Here is a 23,904-nt window from a genome sequence, read left to right as displayed (position 1 = left end):
AAAATATATTAGCACACAAGAGTTTTGATATCGATAGATGATGGAGATAGGGAAGGTGTTTTATATCTAAAGGCGCGGAGCGGAAGAGGGTGTGGGTGAGGGGTGCAGGATTGGTCTGATTCGGGACTAATTTTAATTTGATTTTGAATTTAATTTTAGTTAAAGCGCATGCTAAATTGTTTTGAGTTGTTGAAGGGTCACGAGTTTTGTTTTTTTGGCCTCTTACCGTATATGGAGGTGGTAGTCCTTCACCAATTATGTCTCTATCCCTATCCAAGTTATCCTGATTAGTGGCAATCGATGGATCTGAGCTCGCTTTAACCAATTGCGGTAAATTGCCCAAGGACAATGATGCGGATGGCCCGGGACTTAGTTCCAAATCGGATTCGGGACTTGATGCATACGATAAACGGGATGTGGTCATGGGGAATAGGAAATCATCGGAGAGGGATTCTACAGGCTGCTTTCGCGTTCGCGTTTTTAGGTTTTTTTTAGGTTAGGCGCAGAGCAAAGTTTTAGCGGCAAAATAAATATCGCGTAGGCAAAATTACGTAAATTTTTAAGTCAATTTCAAAAACAGCAACAAGAAACGTATTTTTTGAGAAACAAAGAAAATATTTAAATATTGTTTTTTTGATGATTGAGATTCGATTGAATTCGGTTTTTGGTTTTGTTGGATTGCCAAGCATAATAGAAAAAAAGAAAGTTGGACAAACACAAGATATTTTTTCAGGACGAGGACAATTTGTGTTTTTGATTATTATTTGTGGTGGTGTGTTTTTTTTTTTGTTTAGAAGGATTTCAATATTATTATGATGATTAAGCGGGAAATGACCATGATGATGTTTGGTATCGGTTTTTGGTTTTGATTTTGGTATGTAAATAAAAGAAACAAATGAAAACGAAAAACATTTAGTTAGCAACTTGATAAAAAATATGTTTTGGTTTGTTTTTTTTTTTTAGCAAAAACTTAAACTGAATACTCAGTGATATGGTTTATGCTCTCGACTTAAACTAGATAATGTAAATTGATTATTGATTAGGTTAACTTGGTTATACATATATCGGGTGATGTGGAGGTGAATGTAAGTGAGTGTGAGGTGTAGGGAGGTAGATTGGATTTAAATTGCCATTTGTCTGTTTTAAAAGATTTTCTAAGTAAAGTAACGAGTAATTGAGATTTTTGCTTTCTGTTACATATTGAAATTAAGAGTAGATACTTGTATTTAGTATAATAAATACAAAATGGAATTGAAATCTTTTTTTATTTACATTGAAACTCGCTGTATAAAGTAACGAGTAAAGAAATATAGCGAGACACCTGCCTAACAAATGGCAATTTCTCTCAGATTATGATCATGCTTCAAGCTACAGAAAAATATGTACACAACAGATATATAGTTGATTTTTTTATTGCTCTAAGGATCATGCTATGCTATTACCTTATAGAATAATTTTCAGTATAAACAACTACATGCAAAATTTTACAAACAAAAAAAAGCTTTAAGGATTCAGTTGAACAAATCAGATAAAACCAGAGAGAGAGAAAGAGAAAGAGAGGGGTAACCGTCTGCTGATTTGATCCGATTTTGCTTAACTAAATTAACACCGATTCTCATGCAATGCACTCGTTACGTTGGCCAACATTGTTGTTGGAATCAGCATTATTAATCAGATTATTCAGATTGCTATGATTATTGTTGCTGTTGTTGTTGTTGTTGTTGTTGTTGCTGCTGTTGCTGTTGTTTTTGCTACTTGAATTATTCAAACTGGCAATTTGATGGGTTAGATTATTAAAAGCCCGATTTAGTTTGTCATTATCATTATCATCATCATCATCGACCAAAGTTCCATCACTATCGGTATTACCCAGCAGATTACTGATCGAAGGATATGAGGCATAGGCAGCTGCCAATTTGGCACTGCTGCTAATGCTACCACTATTGGGCAAACGCTGCTGTGGCTTAGTTATCCTTGGATTTGGATTTGGATTCGGATTAACTCTCTTGGCCATAGTGGCAGAAGTGCCCTGTGTATCACCAGCAGACGACTGCAACTGTTTCTCCTGCTGCTTGAGATTATTGTTCTTCTCTTGCAGTAGATTCAAACTTGAATCGAAAACGTTCTTCTGGAGCAGTTCATGATAGTAATAGGGCGTGGTCCGCCGCTCTATAGAGACAGGACGTAAGCCATAGCGGCTAGCCGGTGGATTGGATGGCATAAAACCCAAATTCGAAGTGGAACGTGTCGAGAAGCTATTACTAAGGAGATTTGGCTGGGAACTATGATATTCAATATCGACAGTTGTCGTGCTCGTGGCCATGGGATCGGCCAGGGTCAAGCCGCTGTTTTTAGACGCTGTTGCTGGCATTGCCAGATTAGGCGTATTGACAGCCAGACCACTGGGCATCGAGGAAGCTGGCTTAATGACCGGCCCCAAGGAATACGCTTGACTGCTGCCGCTGGTGCTGCGTATGGGCGGTGGTCGAGGAGGTGGTGGCGAGTGCCTCTGTCCACTACTCTCGTTGTAAGCTTGCAGCGAGAAGGAATTACGACGAGTGGCTGTATTGTAGCGAGGAACCGAGGTCGATGTGGTGGGGCGACGACAGCAGGCGAATTTGCATGGCTGTGCGATATAGGGTGGGAATAGCATTTCATTGGGGGAATCGGGGAACTACATGATATATACGAATATGTGTATAGGTGGGTATGTATGTGTGTGTGTGTGTGTGTTTGTGTGTGTATGAGTGTGGTAAGATTATTATTATTTGAGAGGAAAAATAGAGAAAGGTTAGAAAAAATTCAAAATTAGAATATTGACCATAACCAAGTTGAAAATAAATAATAAAATAATAAATGAAAAATTATAAAAAAATAAGAGAGTTAAAATTAGTTTTATGTCTATTAATACATTGGAATCATTCATCTTTTTTTTATTAACTAAACAATAATTTAGTTTTCAAAACGTGCTAAAGGAAAACTATCAAAAGTTGTATAAAAAAAGAGGAAAAAATCGGAAGACTACTCATAAAGAAGATCTTAAATTGATTTTTTCACCTCTCATTTTAAATTTCAAAGCAGACTTTATAAGATTTTATGATCTTTCGATCTTTACTTTTATTATCAAAAATTCGATGACTATCGATTCAAAAGAATTTAAGTAACCAAATCAATTTACTCGATAAAAGAAATAAATTCTATTCTTTTAAATTGTGGAATATTTTTTTTTGTAAATCCCTTCACCAAGGACAAAATTACAACATCTATAATGCAGAGTTATTCAAAAGAAAATTATTTATAAAAAAAAATGTATATGACAACATCTAGACAACTAACTAAATCATTCATTTGGAATATATATATTCTTTCACATACCTTGGACTCGGACATCCAGACGGCTCCGCTCTGCTGCAGATCGATCGAATCTCGCAATTTGCGATACCAGGACTCCTCATCGTTCAGGACAATCTGTGTGCTAAAGATGTGCGACCAGACGCGTTCCAATTTCTGGCATTGTTCAAGCAGTTTCTTGGAACTCTTGTGGGCAGCTTTGGGCAGGCCATGGCGAAGTTGTTTAATGACATGTTTAGTGTCCGTTTTGAGGAAAATCACCACTGGATAGAATTGAGCATAGTTGAGACGGTCTACGGCATTTGGTGTGATATCGAGAAGAGCGTGCTTGCCGCGATCCATTATGTCTCTGATATTCGAGAGACGGACAATGCGACATTTGCCATTGGATTTGTCATCATCTTGCAGGGGAGTTGAGAACTTGTCGGGATAATCTTTGGCCAGCTTCTCTCTGGCAATATCAGAGACGGGCCCAAAGAGCACCACGGGACGCACAAAGCCGGGATGACGAAGCACCACACGTTCATAGGCAGGGAATTTGGAAATGCTATCGGAGAAGACGACATCGTCCCAATTTTCACGGGAAAGACTCTTGGAGCGTCGATGAGTGGAGCTGAAATGGGAAATTCAATGGGATTAACCTTGAAACTATTAAAGTTGTATTAAGATTTTTACCGTCGTCTGCGGAAGAAATTTCCTCTTGATTCATTGGCATTCATCTCCTTCTTGGTGGCATTGAATTGAGCTGTGGCCAACTCTTCCGCCCTTGACTTGTTTGGTATGACTCCCCGTTGCATCTCCTGATGGCCGCGTCCAATCTTCAACACTTGCCACGAACCGACGACGCCGTTGTGTAGTGTGTCGATCACCCGAAAGACGTCACCCGCTTTGAAAGCCATTTCGCCTTTGGAAGGATTATCGCAGTGGAAATGTGTCTTGATGTGGAACGAGTCGCCCCGCTGATTGGTGACCACCTCATCGTATTCCTCCTTGCAGTACTGCACAATGAGATCGATGCGATCTTGAAGGCTGAGCAGAAAGAGCACAGCCTCCTCGCGCGTCACACCATTCATGTCCATGTCGTTGACCTTGAGGATTTTATCACCAGGCATCAGGCCTTGCAGGGAGGCAGGTGAACCGGGTTGCACGGCAGTCACGAAAATGCCGGCCTCATTGCCGCCAGTAAGTCGTATGCCAACACTGCCCTCCTTTTGGAATGAAATGAAACGTGGCTCGGCACTCTGACGCTCCTCGTAGAGTTGACGGCGGGAGCTGTAGAAATCTTCACCGCCGCTGGATCCTCGAGGAGGTGGTGGCCGTGGGGGTTCTTCTGCTCCGGATCTACCGCGACCTCCGTTCGTAGGGGTGACAGGTCTATCCAATTGCTGCAGCGACACTCCATCCATTAGAGGCCCCCGCGAGCGACCCCTAGGTGTTAGATTGCTCTTCTCCTCATTCAATCCATTTCCATTTATGGCGCTTGGCCCATTGGAATTCGAGGTGCGTGTCGGTGGTTGCACATATAAATTCTGCGAGGAATAACTGGCTCCGCCCGGCAAATAGGCCTCATCGAGATTGTTGCTACAACCAGAAACCTGAGCCTGATGATGGTGATGGTGACTGGCATACAGATTGGCCGTGGCCTGCTGATGACCCGAGTTGTTCAGATTCATTTGGTTGACCGTTGTGGCCGCTGCCTGATTTGTAATATCCCTTAGCACCACAAGATTCAGGCGCTCTTTGCAGCCATCTATAATCTTTTTGGCCTCCTTGAGGCTCATTGTGTCGGCACAGTTTGTATTGTGGATGCGTGTGATGACGTCTCCCTCCTGCAGAGAATAACCATTGGCCGACAATTGTTCGCGCGCTTTTGATGAGATCTCCTTGACAAACAGTCGACAGCCCAACACAATGCCATAGTCATCCTTTTTGCTTCCCTTGGTTAGAGTAACCTTAATGGGTTGTCCTCCTGCTCCTCCTCCTATTCCCACGCCACTAACATTCTGCACTAGCGAGGAGTTCAGCGAATTGGGTTGACTCATGCTTGGGGTTTGACTGTTGCTAGTGCTGATCGCGCCCCCATTCAAACCCGCGCCATTTAATCCATTGCTGCCATTGGCCACCAGTTGACCCACCGAACTGAGACTGTGTGAATGCTGGTGCTGGATGGCATTCGTATTGACGGCATTCAAAGGCACGCGACGTTTGACGACAAGAGTGACTGTATTACCGCTATCGCGAAGCACTTGCACCGCTGTTGCATATTCCACATTTTCGAGTGATACCCCATTAACCGAAATGATGCGATCGTTCACTCTGAAATGGACAAAGAAAAAGAAAAAGTAAGTCATTAAGTCGAATAGACGGAGATCCCTCAGAACCATTATTTTCTTATCTAGAATATAGATCACTTCTTATTTATGTCCCTCAGGTGATAATTCAAAAATAATTATTTGCACTCCATGTTGATATAATAAAATTAAACCACCAACCTAATGTACAAATCGTGACTAGACTCTCTAATCTTGCATTCTCCTACTCTTCCAGTCATTAAAACAACGACCTTGTCAGACAGTCAGTCAAACAGTCAGTCGCCAGTCAACAAATTGTTCATTTTACACAATCATTAGTTTATGTTTTCCAGCTATATAATTAACGAAATCTTCAACAGTAGCAAAACAGATAACTGAACCGAAAGACTGCAACTTAAATTACATTTATTTATCCATAGGTAAGTGGCTCCATCAGTGGTTATTTTTGTATTTTGCTGTGTGTTTTCCTATCGCTCGACATTACATGGGAGAAATCAGGTTATTCATGGATTGAAGTCATACGCTAATAAACAGACAAAAAGCTACGGCTAAAGCGGTAAGTACGTATGACTAGACGCAATTTACGCTTGGTCGGAGATAGAAATAGAAATCCAAAACAAAGGAGAAGAGAAAAGGTTAGTACGGAGGAGGGTCAACAAGTCTATTCTATTTCCTACCTGGACAATTATAAAGCGGCTGAGTCTCGTGTTCTTGGAACGGAACAGAGAAATATAATAATAAGAAGAAAAAGTAAAAATATTATTATACATACATATGTATGTATGTATTGTATGTATTGTAAATAGCACATGACGGACGAATTAATGACACAACAAGAATGTTATAGATAACAGCAAAAACTGAAATTCTTTTGTGCAGACAAAGTGGTTTTAATGATAGAAAAATAGCAACACAAATTACTTGTCCATGGGGAACTGTGAACATATGTAAGTCTACACAGAAAGAAATTGCACCTCAAAATATAATGAGTAAGATAAGTTGAAATACTTTTGTACATATTGAAATTATCTTTGAAACATTTGAAATATTAGAATGAAAAACTTTTAAAGCACAAAAACTCCGCGTCCCCAATTCTTTAAAGTTTAAACCAATCCTCCAGTAAATAAATACTGACTTTAACTTTAATTGGGTAATAATAAAATCCAATCAGAACTGCAATTGCAAAGTCCTTAGCGACGCATAGCTTATATACCTAGTATTTTTATGTTTTTTTCTATATTCTTTTTTTAAGAAACTCCAAAGAAAACTCCCTCATTATTTTTCTCAGTGTACAAATAAGCCGCATAATTAAGTTGTCTAGGCTAGCATGAAGATCTGTGCCGCGTTTTACTTTCTGTTCTGATGCCTGCAAAATTGCTTCTACCGCAGACTTTAAGTCGTCTATCTATCAGCTCTAAAGCCGGGCCAAAATGCGGCTGGGAACATTCCGAAAAGAAGCTCAGCAGAAAGACAGACGAAATAACAGTGAAACGAAAACTTTAGCTTAGTTTTCAATACCAAGACACAGACTCAGAATCACACATGTTCCGCCTTCGACAAGGTCTTCTAATTTACACTTGTTGTCCGCCAAACATGTTGAGAAGAGACGAGGAGCACAAAACGAGAAAGAAATATTTTTCCTGGCCCTTTTTCTCGGGATTTTCCTTTATGAAATTACAACAGGTACAGAGACGAACGAAGTGACCTGAAAAAATTTGTGTTTTCTGTTCGAGCAAACGGCGGACAGGCAGGCAGGCAGTCGGGCAGACGGCGGGAAACAGACATAGTGTAAATAGTTTCTTTGGAAAAAAGATTATGACAAGTTTTTAATCACACCGACGACGAGAAGCAACGGACGACGGACAAGTCTATTGAAAAACGTTTTGGAATTTTTATTATCAACAGAGTGAAAGACACAAAGATACAAAGACAGAGACAGATAGAAGGATGGAGCGTCTAGTCGAGGCGTTGGTTTAATTATACCTTGGGTTGGCCCCAGCTACGTGAGTTGAACTTTTGAAGCGTGCTTCGGAATTATTTGGGTTTAATTTTTTGGGAGTGGGATCTTAATAGTCTAAACATAAGATTAACGATGGCAAATGTTTGACATGAAGTCTAGAAAATGAGGGAGAACAGTAAACAGTGTGGAGAATTCATAATGACATTTAGTCTTCACTTTTGAGGATCATGAATTTGATTTCGATATACATATATCTCTCTATATTTTTCATCTATTATTTGGAATATATAAAGTCTTTATCAAAAATCTCTTTGTATATATATTTTAATTTAAAAACTTTAGCTTCAATCTTCGTTAGGAACATGGGAAATGCTGCTCTCCAACTCATGTTAAACATTTCCCTTTACAACAATTAGTTTCCTGCCCAGCTGACACATCACTATATATGTACTTTCCATGCAGTATGAAGTATAATTAACAAAAGCCCTTTAGTATAAGAACAGCTGTTGACCCTCTCCACCCTAGCGCTTTACTTTATAATTCTGTGGTTCTACTTATTTTTGTCGAGTCACTTTTGAAGCCCAAGTCTTAGGGTGACCCCCATTCATTTCTACTTACTGCAAACGATCCTCGGCTGGGCCACCTTTAAGCACATCACTCACTGCAATTGAGGGATCACCGTTGGCGAAATGGGGATTATCACGTCCACCGGAAACGGCAATGCCAAAGCCATAGCCAGGCACTCGAGTCACCGAAACTGTGTGATATTCCCATGTGGTGCGATCGCCCTGGAAAAAGTTAAAAGAAATGAGTTATTTAACTATATGTATAGAAAATACCAGTATGTATATACATATATGTATGTAGGTGTCTCTTTAACAATTTATTTCAATATATTTTAATTGAAATTTGTTAAGGATGAAAGAGCAATGAAACAACAACAACAAAAATGTATAAACAATGTTTACGAGGCGGAAATGCATACATGTGACTTCCGTTTTTATTTGATTTACATACACACACTTGTGTCTTACAATAGGTTCTGTCTCTGGCCCATCCATCCACAGTTCAATTTTAAGCCCCACAGGTTTCAGAGGTTTGTTTTTTTATAGCTAGTAGTTGCAAAGAATGCGTAGAATATTGTGGTTGAAATGGTCTACTGGGTGTGACTTACTGGGAATGAATGCACCTGACTTGAGCCCTTTTTTAGAAAACAGATTCTAACCAATTATAAAAGTCAAACGGGGTGGCTAACGAGAAGGAAATGTTAACTACCACAATTGTTAAAAATATCTTGAATTATCTCCGTGTTCTAAAAATCTAGCACATAAAACATATTTATGCTACAATTTATTTAAAATTTTTCCTACTCAACTTTGTCTATCATCAAAGGGGAACTTGAAAGGCGAAAAGATCGTTTCATTTCATGCTTAACCAAAAACTCCAGACTAATTTCACTTGCAATTAAGTTCATTCATTATAATTTCAACGTCGACGTCTTCCCCCTTTATAACTGAGCATTAGCATTCAAATAAAAATGAAACAAAACAAAAACTCGGCCATGGAGTTTCATCAAAATTTGTTTTCATATCACTTTTTGTTTTTTCCTTCACTTCATGTTAACCAAAATGCAAGCCAAGCATAACATTTTAATGCAAATTCATGGCAGTTGCGTCTAATTTCTACACCTGCAACTAAATCTATATAAGATAAATATTTATAACTTTGGCCCACGCGAACAAATTTCTTAGTTAATTTCGTTTTAGGCACACGACTTGTTCACAGCCCACGTGAAAATTTTCACATTTGTTTTTGTTTTCCGTTGTTGATTTCGAAATTGGATGCGTCGCGACTTGCGACTATATTTTGCTTGGCGCCCACCTGAGTACCCAGTCTAGGGGCTTGGAGTAGTGGTCTCAGGTTTGGGGTTTGGCTTTTCATCGAATGACATGGACATACATACATTTGGCTCTGTCTCACTCTCAATTTGTGAATGAATCATTTCGGCATATTGGAAAAGAAATATTTAATTCTTTTTATAATTGATTTACTCTCATATTATTGGATTTTCTCATCAATTTGATTGATTGAGATTTAAGATTTTGGGTTATCTCTCAATTGAGTTACAGTCAAATGAAACCATTAAAATGGGGTTGGGCTTTGGACTCCCCATGGATTGGAAGAGCTAAGGCAGGGGCAAACTGTGCAACAAATTTGATTTGGATTGAACCCAAATGATTTGTAATAATAGCAGGTGGTTTTGTATACAAAAATTAAATTGAAATCAAAATCTGTGGCTACTTGTCAAGTTATAAATGCAAACAAGTAAGACGAATTAAAAGAAAAATTAATTTTATTTGAAATGAATTTTGCCTGAGTTTCCACACAGTTGAATAACGCTTTGATATTTTGATTATTAAAAGACCTAATTGAAAGTTTACAACGAAATTTGTTTATAACAACTTGTTTAAATATGCTAATATTTAAAATATAAACAAATTTAACTAGCTAAAAATTCAAAAATTTGTTATCTTTAATCAGATATACATACATTTGTGAAACAATTGAAAGATATTGTAGGTAAGATAAGAAAAAACTCCCAAAAAGACCTTCATAGTTTCCAACTAAAATCTTCATTTAGATGCTTTATTTAATGTTGCTTCATATTTTTTCTTCTTAAAACTTTTGATTTATGGACTCATTTAACATGGTTTAACTACAATTTTAATGAGTAGGAAAACAATTTCAAGTTGTCTTTGCTTACCAACATGTTGTTTGGCACATAATCCGGAAATTTCATGTTGTTGGAATAATTTTGGTTTTCTTTATTTTTGGTTTAATTCGTCTAATGTAAAGTGTTTCTCATAAAGCCAACTTTGAGTATATCAAAGTGACATATTTATATAAATTATTCGAGATGAATACACGTAATTAAAAATCACTTGAATAAAAAATATAAATATTAATTATAATAAATTTATTATTATTTGTTAAACCCGCTCGAGAGAGACACAGGGAGAAGAGTGTTTGGGAGCTGATGTCACTTTTTTGCCACTTTTTGTGGACTTTTTTCGAAGCACTTGAATAGGTAAATAGAAATATTAATTGCACTTGTTTTTTCGAGCTGAGCTGATATAATGATTTATAAATAAACAACGAAAAAATTCCAATAACCGACAATGAACATAATTTTTATAGCTTTGATAGGAATTTTCGTTTTCTATTTCATTCTACAAACATATGGCACAAACAGAAAACCGGCAACTCGATTTGCATAATTCGAACCTCAAGCGAAATACTTGATTGTGAGGCGTTGTTAGCGGATTTGCTTTGATTTCACTTGGATATCACTGCGGAAATCAAATGAATCAACTGAATTAACTGAAAATTGCATCATTTCGTCTACGAAAAGCCAATGACCAGCTGCAGCAGAGGCAAAATGTGGAGCGTCACACTTTGGGGCAGACGAATTGTATCTTTTCTTTTTTTTTTTTTAGATGCACCGCAACGCGAAAGTGAATTTTGTTTGCGCTTCGTTGGGCATTCACTTGCAGGTATTTTTTTCCCCCTCTTTTTTTGTATTGTCACTTTGAACAGCTGGGACAATGTAGTTTACATTCAATTTAACCATCTATTTCTGTCACTGTATTTGTATCTGAGAGATACAAAATTGGCTGCGCCGTCGCAACCGTCGCACGACGTTGACGGCTTGAACTACGCTTCGAAACTACTACCTAAGCACGGCGATGGCCAGAGACAGAGTCGCAGTCACAAGATCCAAACGCAAAGCGGAGAGCCGGATGAAGGCAAAGCCCAAAGCAAACAAGAAGAGAACAAAAGAAGGCGAACTGCAGTAGCTATAGCTACGAATTGTATCTGTATCTGTGTGTCTGTGTCTGTGTTTTTGTATCTCTATCTCTGTGAGAAGGTGTGGATGGTATGTGAGATACATTCCACTTAGAGTGTGAGAGAGACAGAGAGAGCTCGTTAGGCAGCAGGCGAATATAAAAATGTAAACAAAACGTAAAAAGTATACAGCAAATAGCTAATAAAAGTGTGTGCATAGGGAAAGAAGAGATTTCTTTCGACGAGAGAGAGAGACTTGATTTTTATGATTATGCGGGTCAGAGGAGTATCTTTGAAATAGTATCTCAAGAATGAAATGAATGAAACAAAGCAAAGAGCCTAAAAATGGAGGATCAAAGGAAGTGAATTTCATCACAAATGAAATGTTGTTGGCTTGGTTTGGATTTCTTTTCTTTTTTAGATCTTCTTGGTATCATTTATAATCAATAAGTAAGGTTAGTGAACGGATAGCCAATCTCTAATTTAAAAAGATAGTTTTCTTATATAAAAAATATGCCCTTTTATTCTTGCCATTCTCTTTTCATTGTAAAGCAAAAAAAAATGAAAGTTGAAAAGTTCACAACTTGATGGCAACTTCAATTCAATTAACTGCCCCCTTAACTCCATTTCAAGAGTACCCGGATCGAGCCATTACAATCACCATCACCATCATCATCATCAGTAAGAGCAACAATGACACTTGGTTCTCCTTCTTGTCCACAAACGACTTGAAATACTAATTCAATCAAAAGCGAGAATGCTTATTAAGTGACAAAGATCTCAATTACATTGAGACGAAGCTCTATCTCTCTTGCACAGTCAGTCAGTCAGTCAGTCGGTGCTATGTCGCATTACTTTGGAATTCTGTGAATTAAATTTTATCCAATAATAAACTTGCAAACTATGCAAAAGACCCTTTTAATGAATTAAAGAAAGAATGAAAAAAAACAGCTGAAAGCTGTTCTTACTTCATGTTTTTGCGCAAATACATAAAAACTATTTTTGTATCATGTATCCAAAGATTTATTCATATATTCTGCATATTTAAAGCCTGAAATGGGAAACGGAGATGCAGATTGCAGTTGGCAGAAAGGGCACAAAACAGGGACTAGTCACTAGTGACTGCAACTGACATCCGTGCATATTTATGCAAAATTAAAAGCAAATCAACTCTAGAACCGACACCACTCCCTCCCATAGTAAACGAGATCTGATGCCAATGCCAAAAACAATGCGGCGAAATGTCGTCGTCTGGCATTTCTCTATACAATGGCGTTCCAATAGAGTCTCATGCCAAAAATTCAGTAGGAAATAAACAACAAAAAAATGAAATAACAAGGCCAGACGACACATGGAGAAATAAAAAACGAAAAACCAAAAAAAAACATCGAAAACAAAGGCAAATATTGTAGAGAAATGTTGAGTTGTTTAAATGCTTAGATAGACAAGTTCCCTTTGTTTAAGTAATTTGAGGTACATGTATCTTTTAATCGATTTCGTAAACCCTTTTTAATTTGTTCAACACCTCCGAAATGAACAGCGATTTAAGCACTCTCTCGACATCTTCACAACTCGCAGTGCACAATTTATCAACATTTTAATGATTTTTTAATCTATTTTGGGTTACGCTCTTCGGGGTTTTTCCCATATCAATTCAGGTAGAAAGAGACCTTTTCAGGTCTCAGGTAAGAAAGTTGAAGAATCCATGTGGATTCTATTTACTTCATCTATATAGTGGATGGATGCAATTGATAAACAATTGACTCTCTCTGGTGCAATCAACCATAACCATTTCAGTTCAACTATTCCAAAAGGGCAAAAGGGGGATGATGACGAGGGCAGGGCATGGCATAAAAATCTGCTGGTAGAATAAAACTTGGTAAAGATTCTTGGTGTGAATTGCCAAAGAAAAACTTTTGCTCAAACGTTTATTTATTTATTCATTCATTCAATACGACAGAGGCAAACACGAACCAAAGAAAGAAAACTATGTGACTAAGTGTTCTTGTTGTTGTTGTTGTTGTTGTTAATGATGATACATTCATGAGTCGAAGTTGACTATAGTTTCGTGTTACTTCTACAACAATACCATTAGGGTGAATCGAGCTCATTGTTTAAAGTTAAAGAAGAACTACTATTTAAAGAACCTATTCGAGTCTTTAAAAAGAAACACATATTTACATAAATATTTGTATCATATTATTAAACGGAACAACCTGTTTTGTTTTATCTATGTATCTATAACCTAATGTCACTGCATTTAGGCAGAAATCAATAAAAACTTTATGGGCTTTTTCCTTTTACATTGAATTACCCTAATGTCATGGTCTTTATGAGCTTTGATGCTACGCATTTCCGTATGCAAGTCAGGAATAATCCCAAGATTCAACGTGTCACTGGCCTGGCCTGGCCTGTAGTGTAGGTTGTGGAGGGAGGGTGGGAGGCGATAAACGTCAACAAGAGTGTCACCAAGGAGCGCAGCTGTGTGTGGAGAACCGTCCAGACAGACGGATAGACATAAAACAACAGGTTAGCACATTTTATGCGGTGTAAGGTATGAGCAAAGAAGGCGGAAGTTGCTCACGTAGATGACATATGACTTGTCTGATGGGGCGATTAACAAGTTGCCAGAGGAGTTGAGGGAGATATCGGAAGCTTTTCAATAACATCATTTGCATATTGACGATGGCCCTTTTTTTTGGAGGCGTCTGGGACCAGTCCTTTTGACATTTAAGGAGTCTTTTTTATGATGGCGCGACGTGTTAATGTTGCTGTTAGCTTAAAGTGTATCTATCAGATACATATAGTAAATGTTCAACTCTTTGCCTGCGAATGGAATGTGTGTGTGCCCATTTGTCGAGTGTTTTTCTTTTCTTTTGTGTGCGTGCCATGCGTGGTACGTGCTTGAACTACAAAACTCTAGATTTTTATAAATTAGGCAAATGCCATGAAGAAGAGGAAGAGGCTTCATAAAGACATCCATACATACATATGTACGAGAAGAACTATCAAGCACATGTACTCGTTGGCAATGTATGTATGTAGGCTGAAGTGGGCTTCGGTTGGGTTTTTTCTAATAGTGAAAATTGAGAAATTTTCATGTGTTTGAGTTATGGTACGCATGCGTGCCAGTGCCCTTTTCATTTAAGTTACTGAAAATACCTTCAAGTGTCTCTGGCTGTGTGTATGTATCCATGACTTTTGGGTTTTTTTAATGAAAGGTATCAAGTAGAGAGAACCATTGAAGACGAAGGAGAGTAGGTATATAAATTGTAGTGGAGAAGGTCAGAACATAAGAGTAAAGAAAAATCCGATTAGACCCTACTTAAATTTAAATTCAAAATGGAATAAGATGTGCTCCAGCTATACATGATTTTTTCTTTCTATCTGATTTAAATTCCTTGACTAAAGCCCCTTTAAAGTCCACTCTGATTGAAATGCCTTTGTCCTTCCATCTTCATTGTACAAGCATCCTTTCACTTGTCACACCAAGTTATTTCTAAACATTTACACTCACTCCCTACTCCAATAGCCTAGAGCAGACACACACACCTACTCCATTTTTGTGTGATTCCTTTTTTCCACATTTCGTTCTTCCTTAGTATGCAAACAGGAAACGGGATACATATTCTAGTGCACACACTCCTCCTCACTCGTATGCAAAGAGTAAACACTTTGAAATGAGTGTGTAATTTTCTAAGGCAAACATTAGAGTAGCAAACAGAGCAACAGCAGAGAGAAAAAAAATAAAAGGAATACTAAGGAAAAATGTGGAGAATCCTCTTTTCACATGTTGAAATCCTAATCATTATGTTGCATTCTAATCATTGAGGGCATGACAAGTCAAACAAGGCACACAAATGGTAAAACATGAGGATATTTCTAAGGATATGGGATAACGAAAAGGCAAAATCTACAACTTCAGTACTACAGAATCAGAGTAAAAGGTATGACCCAACTACAAAATTATTTTCCATTGGAAAGTATTCCATTTGTTGTTTAAAAAAGCCAACTAAAAACTAATTTAATTTACTGAATTTAAACAGTACTTTGACAAATATTTCAAAAAATATATAATTTAAAAAATGTTAATAGAAAAATGACGCTAATGTAAGGTGTTGATTTGTGAGGAATGTTGCTAAATTGTTGGAAGCCAAAGATTAAGTAAGAAAGGTTTGTTTTGTAAATATTCCCATTTCCCACTAGAAAATTGAATCATTTAAATCAATTCGAAGGTCATCTCGATCCTTGATGTAATGGGTGTTAGAGAGTTGTGGAAGTAGGGCAAATGCGATGCTGAATTGACCTTAGAGACTGTGCAAAGGTTCTTTATATGCATAAATGTATTTTTTTTGCCAATTTTCCAAAGATTGCTTGATTGAATCAATTAAATTTTACATTCCAAGCACTTTAGCGGCGTTATCTAGGCTATTATTTGCCATTTAATTAAAGTGTGTTATTTATTTTGCATATAGCCACATTTGTCATTTATAGACAATTGCTTGTTGCCTGCTGCAATTTGTATTTGCATTTACATTGGCTAAGGCAATTAATTGTGGGCATAAAAACAAAGAGTGCTTTTTTTGTACTCTTAAGAAAACCCACGCCATTACTTCTATCCACAAGATCGTGCTGGGAGCTTAGGATCAATATTCATAAAAATATTGATGATTATATGTAAACTATGTGGCAACGACGACAATTCGATTAAAAGCCCACACAAACAAGATATAAGTGCAGCACTATAGCAAGTTGTCAAACGATGGGCCCATCGACCGACCAGCCAGTTGCTTTTTACTATATGTTACAGACTCAAATTGTGCAATTTTCAACATCGTTTGATATATTTGCACATCTGAGTTAACTTTTTTAGCAACTATGTGTTTATGGAGCTGTGTCACACCTTGACGGTATAATGGAAATATTGTGAATGTTGCTTCAATGATTCTGACTTTTATATACGACTAATTGCACTTTCCTGCATATGAAAGGTTGATGGGCATTCAAGTGGAAAATGATATAATGAATACATCTAAAATAGCAATGCAATCCGAGAGGAGTGGCAACACATCTAAAGATGGCAGAGTAATGAAATGTAAAATAAACAATATCAATCTAAATATAACAAGATAAATATTAATAGAAATCAAATTTAAACACTTTGAAATACCACTAGGGAAAATTGGTGATATTTTTCTTCTTATCCAACGTATTGATTGTGTGTATTCATGTGCTAGTCACACTGCCATCTCTAACTTTGTCTGGCTGTCAGATTTTGATGGACGAGAGCCGACCAAACTGTGCCCTAATGAGCCGCGAGCGACTTTGTTAATGTGTGTGTGTGTATGTTGGTGTGTGTGGGGATCAGTCCCTACCAGTCCCTTTTAATAGACTAATTAGGCACAGTTTTACATGCTCATACTCACGAATACATGCCCCAAGGGGCATATAAAAATAAGTTTCGAAACGTTTAACTCACCTGGAAAGAAATAGAAACAACAAAACTATTTATTAGTTAATTGCATAAATTTAACATATATAATATAATAAATATATATATTTAGTATAAAATTATATTAAGATTCAAATTACTTAAAAGCGTTGATACTAAAAACTAAGTTATAAAAAACGATTTCCAAAAATTAATAAAAAAATTTCAACCTCATAAACCTAGAGGCTAGAATTTGGAGTTATATTCCGATAGATGAATAATGAAAGAACTAAAAATAAGAATATTTTTCATAAAGAACTTTATTCATTGACACAAATAAGTTTTGCTTACCAATTACAATTATCATTCAATAAATAAACCAAGTATAAACGAACAAAGAAGATTGCAATGCCCAAAACGAATAAATATTTATATTTATCAAAAAGAAAAAAGAAAAACAACAAACAAAATATTCAGCACAATGCACAATTTAATTAGGTAAACTGACAGACAAAAGAGACCCAGATTTGAATACCAATCAAGTGTCTGAATTGGCTAAATGAATCATAAGGCAACAAAAAAGAAATAAAAGGTAATGCAATCAAATCAGAGACAACAACAACAAAAATAACAGCAAAAGAGGCAATTAAACGAATGCAAAAACCGCAGAGATTATTTAATATTTGGTCAGGTGAAAAAGGGAGTGATGATTTTGCATGGAATGTATATACATATAACTAGTTGGTTCCACTTGATTTAATGTGAACAGAATCGTATAACCGTTCAGGGAATTGTGGCAATAGATTGGGAACAGAACACTCTTTGCAAAAAGGTTGCCACAATGGAAACTGGTTTTTCGGCCAAGCGTGTTAATGTTGAATGATGATGATGAATCAATCTAAAGGAATGTTCTTCTACTTGTAAACTCATATGCATATATGAGTATGTATATGTATATGTATATATGTATATTGAGATGGGTGCGTCGATGTCAACTGAAGTTGTTGTAGTAGCACATACATTCGCACACATTTCCTAATCAAATGCTTAACTACTATACAAATTTTGTTGTCTACTACTAACTTGATTTCGTAAGCCACAAAAGAGAGAAAAAAAAACAAAACGACAAAAAAAACAAGTCTTAAAATATTTGCCGTCACTTGTTTTGACCACATTTTTGTGGCCAACAACAACAACAACAACTAAAGGCAAATGCAAGTCTTTGTAACTGCAACTGAATGAAACTCACACAAATTGAGTCAAACTATTTGTTCAGTTTCAGTTTCCACATTGAATTTTTATCTAGATTGTCGTTTTAGATTTCAATTTCCATTTCAAAAACGTTAATAAATCTTTCTTAATGAGTCTTGAGAAGTGGCTTAGATATTGAGGTTACTATTTTCAAGGTGCAAATTGAACAATGTGGATGTAGTATATTGGAGATGTTGTAACTAATTTCTTAGGCTTGTAATTTCCTCATTTTGATTATTCACACATTAAAATTTGTTGGATCCCGCCCTCTCACTCTCATCGAACCGCCTTCGATAAGGTACGCCCCCATCTTTAATTGTATTTTCCACTCTTTTATTTAACGAAATGTCAAAGTTTGATTTTCAAGCATATTAAATGAATTTTATGCGTCTGAATTTCTCCAGCCCTAGCGAAAGTTTAACCTTAATCTGAAACAAGCTAACAAGCAATTTTATATGCAAATCAAACAAAAGATAAAAAACCCGAAAAAAAACTCGAAGGGGAACCCTGAATAAAACATCAGTCAGAACCAACCAACAAGCATTAAAAACCTGGGAAAGATTCGTTTTGCTCTGTTCCACGAATTTCGATACGCTGACCATCTTTTGGAATTGGCATTTGAATACAAAGAGATATAGATTGCCTTTTCTAAATACAATTCAAATGAATCATTTAACACTAAAGTGAATGTGAAAGAAGTAGATTAATTATAATAAAGAGAACCCAGACTATTCCACCATGAATTATAGTTAAAAGGCTGGCATTTAACTACTTAAACTGCCTCTGGAAGGTCAGTCAGAAACTAGAAGAGGTTCCAGAACTTCCATTATTAGCAGAGATATGTGTATATATAAAAAACTTCTTTGTTATTGTTTTATATATGTATATTCGAAAACTCCCCTCTAATCAGTACAAACTGAAAACTATGTATGTATATACACAATTTATAAATAACTTCATTAGACCCTGCCAAACTAAACTCATCAAAGGGGAAAAAGCATTTTAAGCTCTAGCCCTCCGATCACGTGACTAAACTGAACAATACAGAAGCTAAATTAACAATTTTACAGCTCAATCGGCGGGCAAGAGCGCCCCAGAAAGGGTTGCCAAACAATTATTAAAGATTAACATGGCAACCCACCAAAAGATGGAGTAGGTGGGTGCGGGTAATTGCCTTCTCAGTCTGGGCCACCACACATTGGCTTGATTGGGCCAGATATTGTATATAGGAATAGGAACCCAACCCCTTTTCAGAGAAGAAAGAAAAACAAACAGATACATGGAATTGTTTGATCGTTGCAGTTCATGGCCTCCACTCAATCAGCTATTAGATAAAGGAATAGAAGAAACAAAAGCCCAAGTCAAGCAGCTGCAAATATAATGGCGTTAAATTACCAATATAAATCAATGTGTTAAACCTAAGAATCGAACAACAACACCCGCAATATACTCAAATATACATACATATATGTAAGTCTCCAAAGAGGTAGAAGGGCGGTCAGCCGAACAGAGGAAAGGTTGGGGCTTAGTTTGGCTCAGATCGGATCGGCTCACAGAAGGGCGAGCCGGGGCCGGTTTGAAAAAACCAGTTGAACAACTTGACTTCATTCTAAAGACTTTTTCTTTCTTTCGAAGCTAGTTTTATTTTGATTTCTTTTCATTTATTTGTATTTGTATCTCTTCTCTTCGAGTGGAATTGGCCCTTTTACACTCAACTCAAGAGTTTTGCCTCTCAACGAAACCAGTTTCAAACTTGTTGACTCTGTGTGTATGTGTGTGTGTGTTTGCTTCTTGTGTAGAGATATATTCTTTATGGTCTTGGCATCTTATTTGGCATAGAAATCGTCTTAAAGGATATTCAAGTTGCACATTTTACCATAAACTGAACATTTATATCAAAACACATTTTTCATCTGTTCGAAATCGACTCATTAAATATCAGAATGCTTGGCATTTTAGCTCCATCAACATCATAATTATCATTATAATATAAATGTCTGTGTGTGTGTGTGGAGAATTTATAATCAATTTATAAATTCCATTGCCATGAATTATTTTAAAGAGTCACATAAAAATCATCTCCATATGCAGGCCTCACTATGTATATAGAAAAAGTGAATGTCTCAACTTCAATCAGCCAAGATGATAGCCAAGTTAAGTCCAAGCAATGTCAAGTTTCCTATGCTAACTTATTGTACACGATGGGGGAGCTTAAGCACAGGCTCACTCACACACTTAGATAAATGGAAAAAAAAGAACGCAAACTAGATTTCTGCTTCTACTTGTTTATATTCACCATAAATAGAGTGCACCAGCATGTGAAGGTGAGAAATTGTCAAGAATTCAAACTGTAGATGCGGGTTGCTCAAAAATCCAGATACATTTACACATTTTGAAGATAATTAAAAAGCATACGACACTATATAGATGAAGACTTCTAGACTTCAATGTCTTCTAAGACTTCTTTAATTATTAGTAACAGACTTTAAAAGTCTTCAAAAAAGTCCAAAAATCAATTCATTAAAGGGACATCTTTTGGTCTTGAAACTTACTTAGTGTTTGAAACACTTAAAAAATGTATTGATTAATACCTTAAGAACATTTAGTCAAGATAAAGATAACCCACAATATATCTAAAGATATAAAAAAGATATAAAATTGATGAAATTTACCCCAAACAATGTGCAATAACATAACAAAGAAGTCATTAATTTCGATATGTTAGAAACTTTCGTTTTGTTAAATTTTCTAAAATTTTCGAAGGGACATTGCATACTTTAAGGGATCGTGTAAAACCGCTATCCCGCTCATCAAAGGTATTACTTAGTATTCTCCCGAATCCATAAACAGATTCATTATGTATATTTTCTTTTAAAAATATATGTTTATCCAAAAACAAAACTGCATAATTTTTAAATAAACTATTCGTTCCCGTTAGCCTTTCCAAAGTAATTCATTTTATTCAAAAAAAGACGTCCAAAAATAAGCGTCAACTCTTGAAAAGTTTCACTTTCAAAAACATAATTAATTTTATAAGTACAAGTTTACTGGTTTTTATCTCTCGTTTTTTGTTTATGTTTTCAGGCTTTCGGTCTGCAATTTGTTGTTGCCTTGTTTTGGTTTTTTTCTTTGAACATACTCGTACTCGTAATTTGACCAACTTGATTACTCAAAAAGGCGTAATGCCACAACCAATCGACATCTTAATGACAGAGTCCAGTTCGGTTGCAATTTTCGTTGCCGCTGTTATTGTAAAATTATGCACAAACAAACCAAAACAAAAAAAAAAATTAAATGGAAGCAAGCACTAGTATATTATTTTTACATATCCGATATATCAAGATGATCAATGAAATTGAACGTCTCTGCAGAGGTTATCAAACTTTGGCTTCAATGCACATTTTATTTATTTTTGTTGGTTGCCTGGTTAATTGTTGGTAATCAATTTTGGTAATATGAGACTTCATTTTCAAGTCAAACCGACAACTACTTTGTCTTTCTTTTTTTCTATGGAACGATTTATGGTAGTTTCTATTGCCCATAAAAGTGTCGTCTTTTCTGCCCTCCCCTTCCCCCCTCATTTTACCCATCCCAATGCATTTTCACTTAATGCAAACAACCAACTAACTAACTAACTAACAAAAAAAATGCAACTCAAAGAGTTTCTTTCAATAGTTTTTACATGTTTGCTGATGCGGTGAGAGTTTTGCAATTAAAATTGTAAATAAATGAGACGAGAGAGAAGGGAAGAAACATTTGTGCGTTTGTTCAACTAATTGAATGAATATTCATCTTTTTCTTTTTGTTTGTGACCCCAACAAACGCACACGAGAAAAACTTTTCACCTCATTCTAAAGTTTCGCTTTATCAAAAATAGTTCATTAATAATATTTTTGGTGACCTTTCAATTCAGAAAAATATAATCCCCTTACAGCTATGGGTTGTCTTTCGTGTGCTAATGATGGCAGCTATTATTAAAGTTCTCTTTTTATTTTTCTTTTGAATAAAAGTTGAAAAATTATGCAAATGATCAGAAAGCCAAAGGGCAACTTTGTTAACTAAAACATTGAACTAAAAAGAGACCAACAACAAAATTTCCAAATAGTTTTATAGAACATTAGAGGTCTTTTTACTGTCAAAAGCAATAAATGTCATTTAAGATTAATTTTTATTGCTTTGATTAATATTCAAATGGTCTTCTAGGGTAGCTTTAAATTGTTAACCTCTTGTTATTTATTAAATAATTTAAGATGTTTTTGCACTCTAATAGCCTTTGATAATCCTGTTTTGTTTAGTGTTCTTCGATTCCAACAAAAGTATTTAGTGATATTTTCTAAGAAACCTCAACCAATCATTTTTCTTTGACTAATCGACTATAAAAGTTTTTTTTTGCAAAATTCTTCACTTGCTTGATTTTTTTTTTTTAACGTTTTCTACATTTTGCTTTGCGTTTTTTGGGTATTTTTTTTTCTTTTGGGTAACCCTATAATTATCATTACCTGTTGCAACAATGATTCATGACGAAAGTGATTATTTGGCAGAACGTGTTGATTGCCCGTGCCAGAGCCGACTATATCCATAATGTTAAAAAATGTTTAAATCCAACAAATAAACAAAAAAAAAACTGTTAAACAAAAAATGTGAGAGGTTGTTGCTGCTGCTGGTTGTCGTTTCGTGCTATATTCACTATGGCAAATTAACGGTTTGTGGTAGTTGTGGGATTTGAATGCAACATGTTGCGCAGGCGCATTGTATTTGGAATCGAATGCAGATTTTCTCTTTCTCTCCGTCAATTAACAAGTTTGACAACTTTTTTTTTTGTCAACTATTCCGTTAAGGGCACAACATTTTAGACACACACTTGGATTTGGCACTTTATCAAATATTTATCGAAAATTTTATATCGATCGTGAACAGAAAAAGTACAGGCGACGAACGACGGGTGAATGGAAAAAATCAAGGCGCACGGCGGCTAAAATAACATAAAAAAAAAAACGTCTACAGAATTCTTCGCGTTAATCGCGTCCATTCGCCGCGGCTCCGATTTTTGAAATGGACGCACACGCTCAAGAAAGCAAAAGCCGACGGCGACGGCGACAGCGACGGCAACGGCAACGGCGACGTACATACGTGGAAAAACGTTCAAAAAATATGCTCAAAAAATAAAATGCCCAACACACAAAACGTACACACAGAGAGCAGACGGAGCACAGGTAGAGTTTCAGGTACAAACGTAGATGACAATAAAGAAAACGTCAATGTAAACGTAAACTTGTTGCTGGCAACATGAGCGCAAAAATGTTGCCGAGCAACTTTTCGTATGTGTGTGCGAGTATGAGTGCGAGTGTATGTGTGTGGGTGAGTGTGGAGTGCCACCACAAAGCTACAAAAATGGGCAGCACTGGCAACGGGTTTTCAACGATTGCCTCGCTCCTTTGATTTTCGTTTTTGTTTTTTTTTTGTTTCTTGCTCTTTTTATTTTATTTAATTTTTTTTGTGTGTGTGTTTCGATGATGATGAAGCACAAGGAACGTAGCCAAGGAGTTGGCTTCGGCTTCGTTGTTCAAGTTTGCAATCAAAGATAAAAAGGCCAGGCAGAAAGGAAAAACTTTTGTGATCCAGTGTGTGAAGTGGTAGGTATTTATAGGAATGTGGCTCGACTTTGTTGCTTGTGAATTCGCAATGAAGTGCACTGAGCGAAAAAGCACTCACACACACACACACGCACACATAAAAATTCTTCAAGGATTGAG

The 23,904-nt window shown here is 36.4% G+C and overlaps 1 protein-coding gene across 15 annotated transcripts in view; it reads right to left on the bottom strand.

Moving 5' to 3' along the window:
- Positions 1–23,904, bottom strand: part of LOC6647057 (tight junction protein ZO-1) — an 87,170-nt gene that overhangs the window by 8,420 nt on the left and 54,846 nt on the right. For 6 of the 15 annotated variants that reach the window (XM_023178288.2, XM_023178298.2, XM_023178297.2 and 3 more), the window contains 4 exons: positions 8,242–8,411; positions 4,027–5,667; positions 3,376–3,964; positions 227–460 (listed from right to left, as the gene is read on the bottom strand). In XM_023178288.2, the coding sequence (XP_023034056.1) occupies positions 227–460; positions 3,376–3,964; positions 4,027–5,667; positions 8,242–8,411 (2,634 nt within the window). Of the gene's footprint in view, positions 1–226; positions 461–1,458; positions 2,675–3,375; positions 3,965–4,026; positions 5,668–8,241; positions 8,412–10,387; positions 10,565–22,650; positions 22,747–23,904 lie in introns of those variants that run through there. The other 9 variants (XM_023178293.1, XM_023178301.1, XM_023178294.2 and 6 more) reach the window with 8 other exon arrangements.

This window comes from Drosophila willistoni, chromosome 3R (assembly GCF_018902025.1).
Source record: "Drosophila willistoni isolate 14030-0811.24 chromosome 3R, UCI_dwil_1.1, whole genome shotgun sequence".
Taxonomy (NCBI): domain Eukaryota; kingdom Metazoa; phylum Arthropoda; class Insecta; order Diptera; family Drosophilidae; genus Drosophila; species Drosophila willistoni.
Note: the sequence above shows the minus strand (reverse complement) of the source record. Positions and strands in the feature narration are given on the sequence as shown.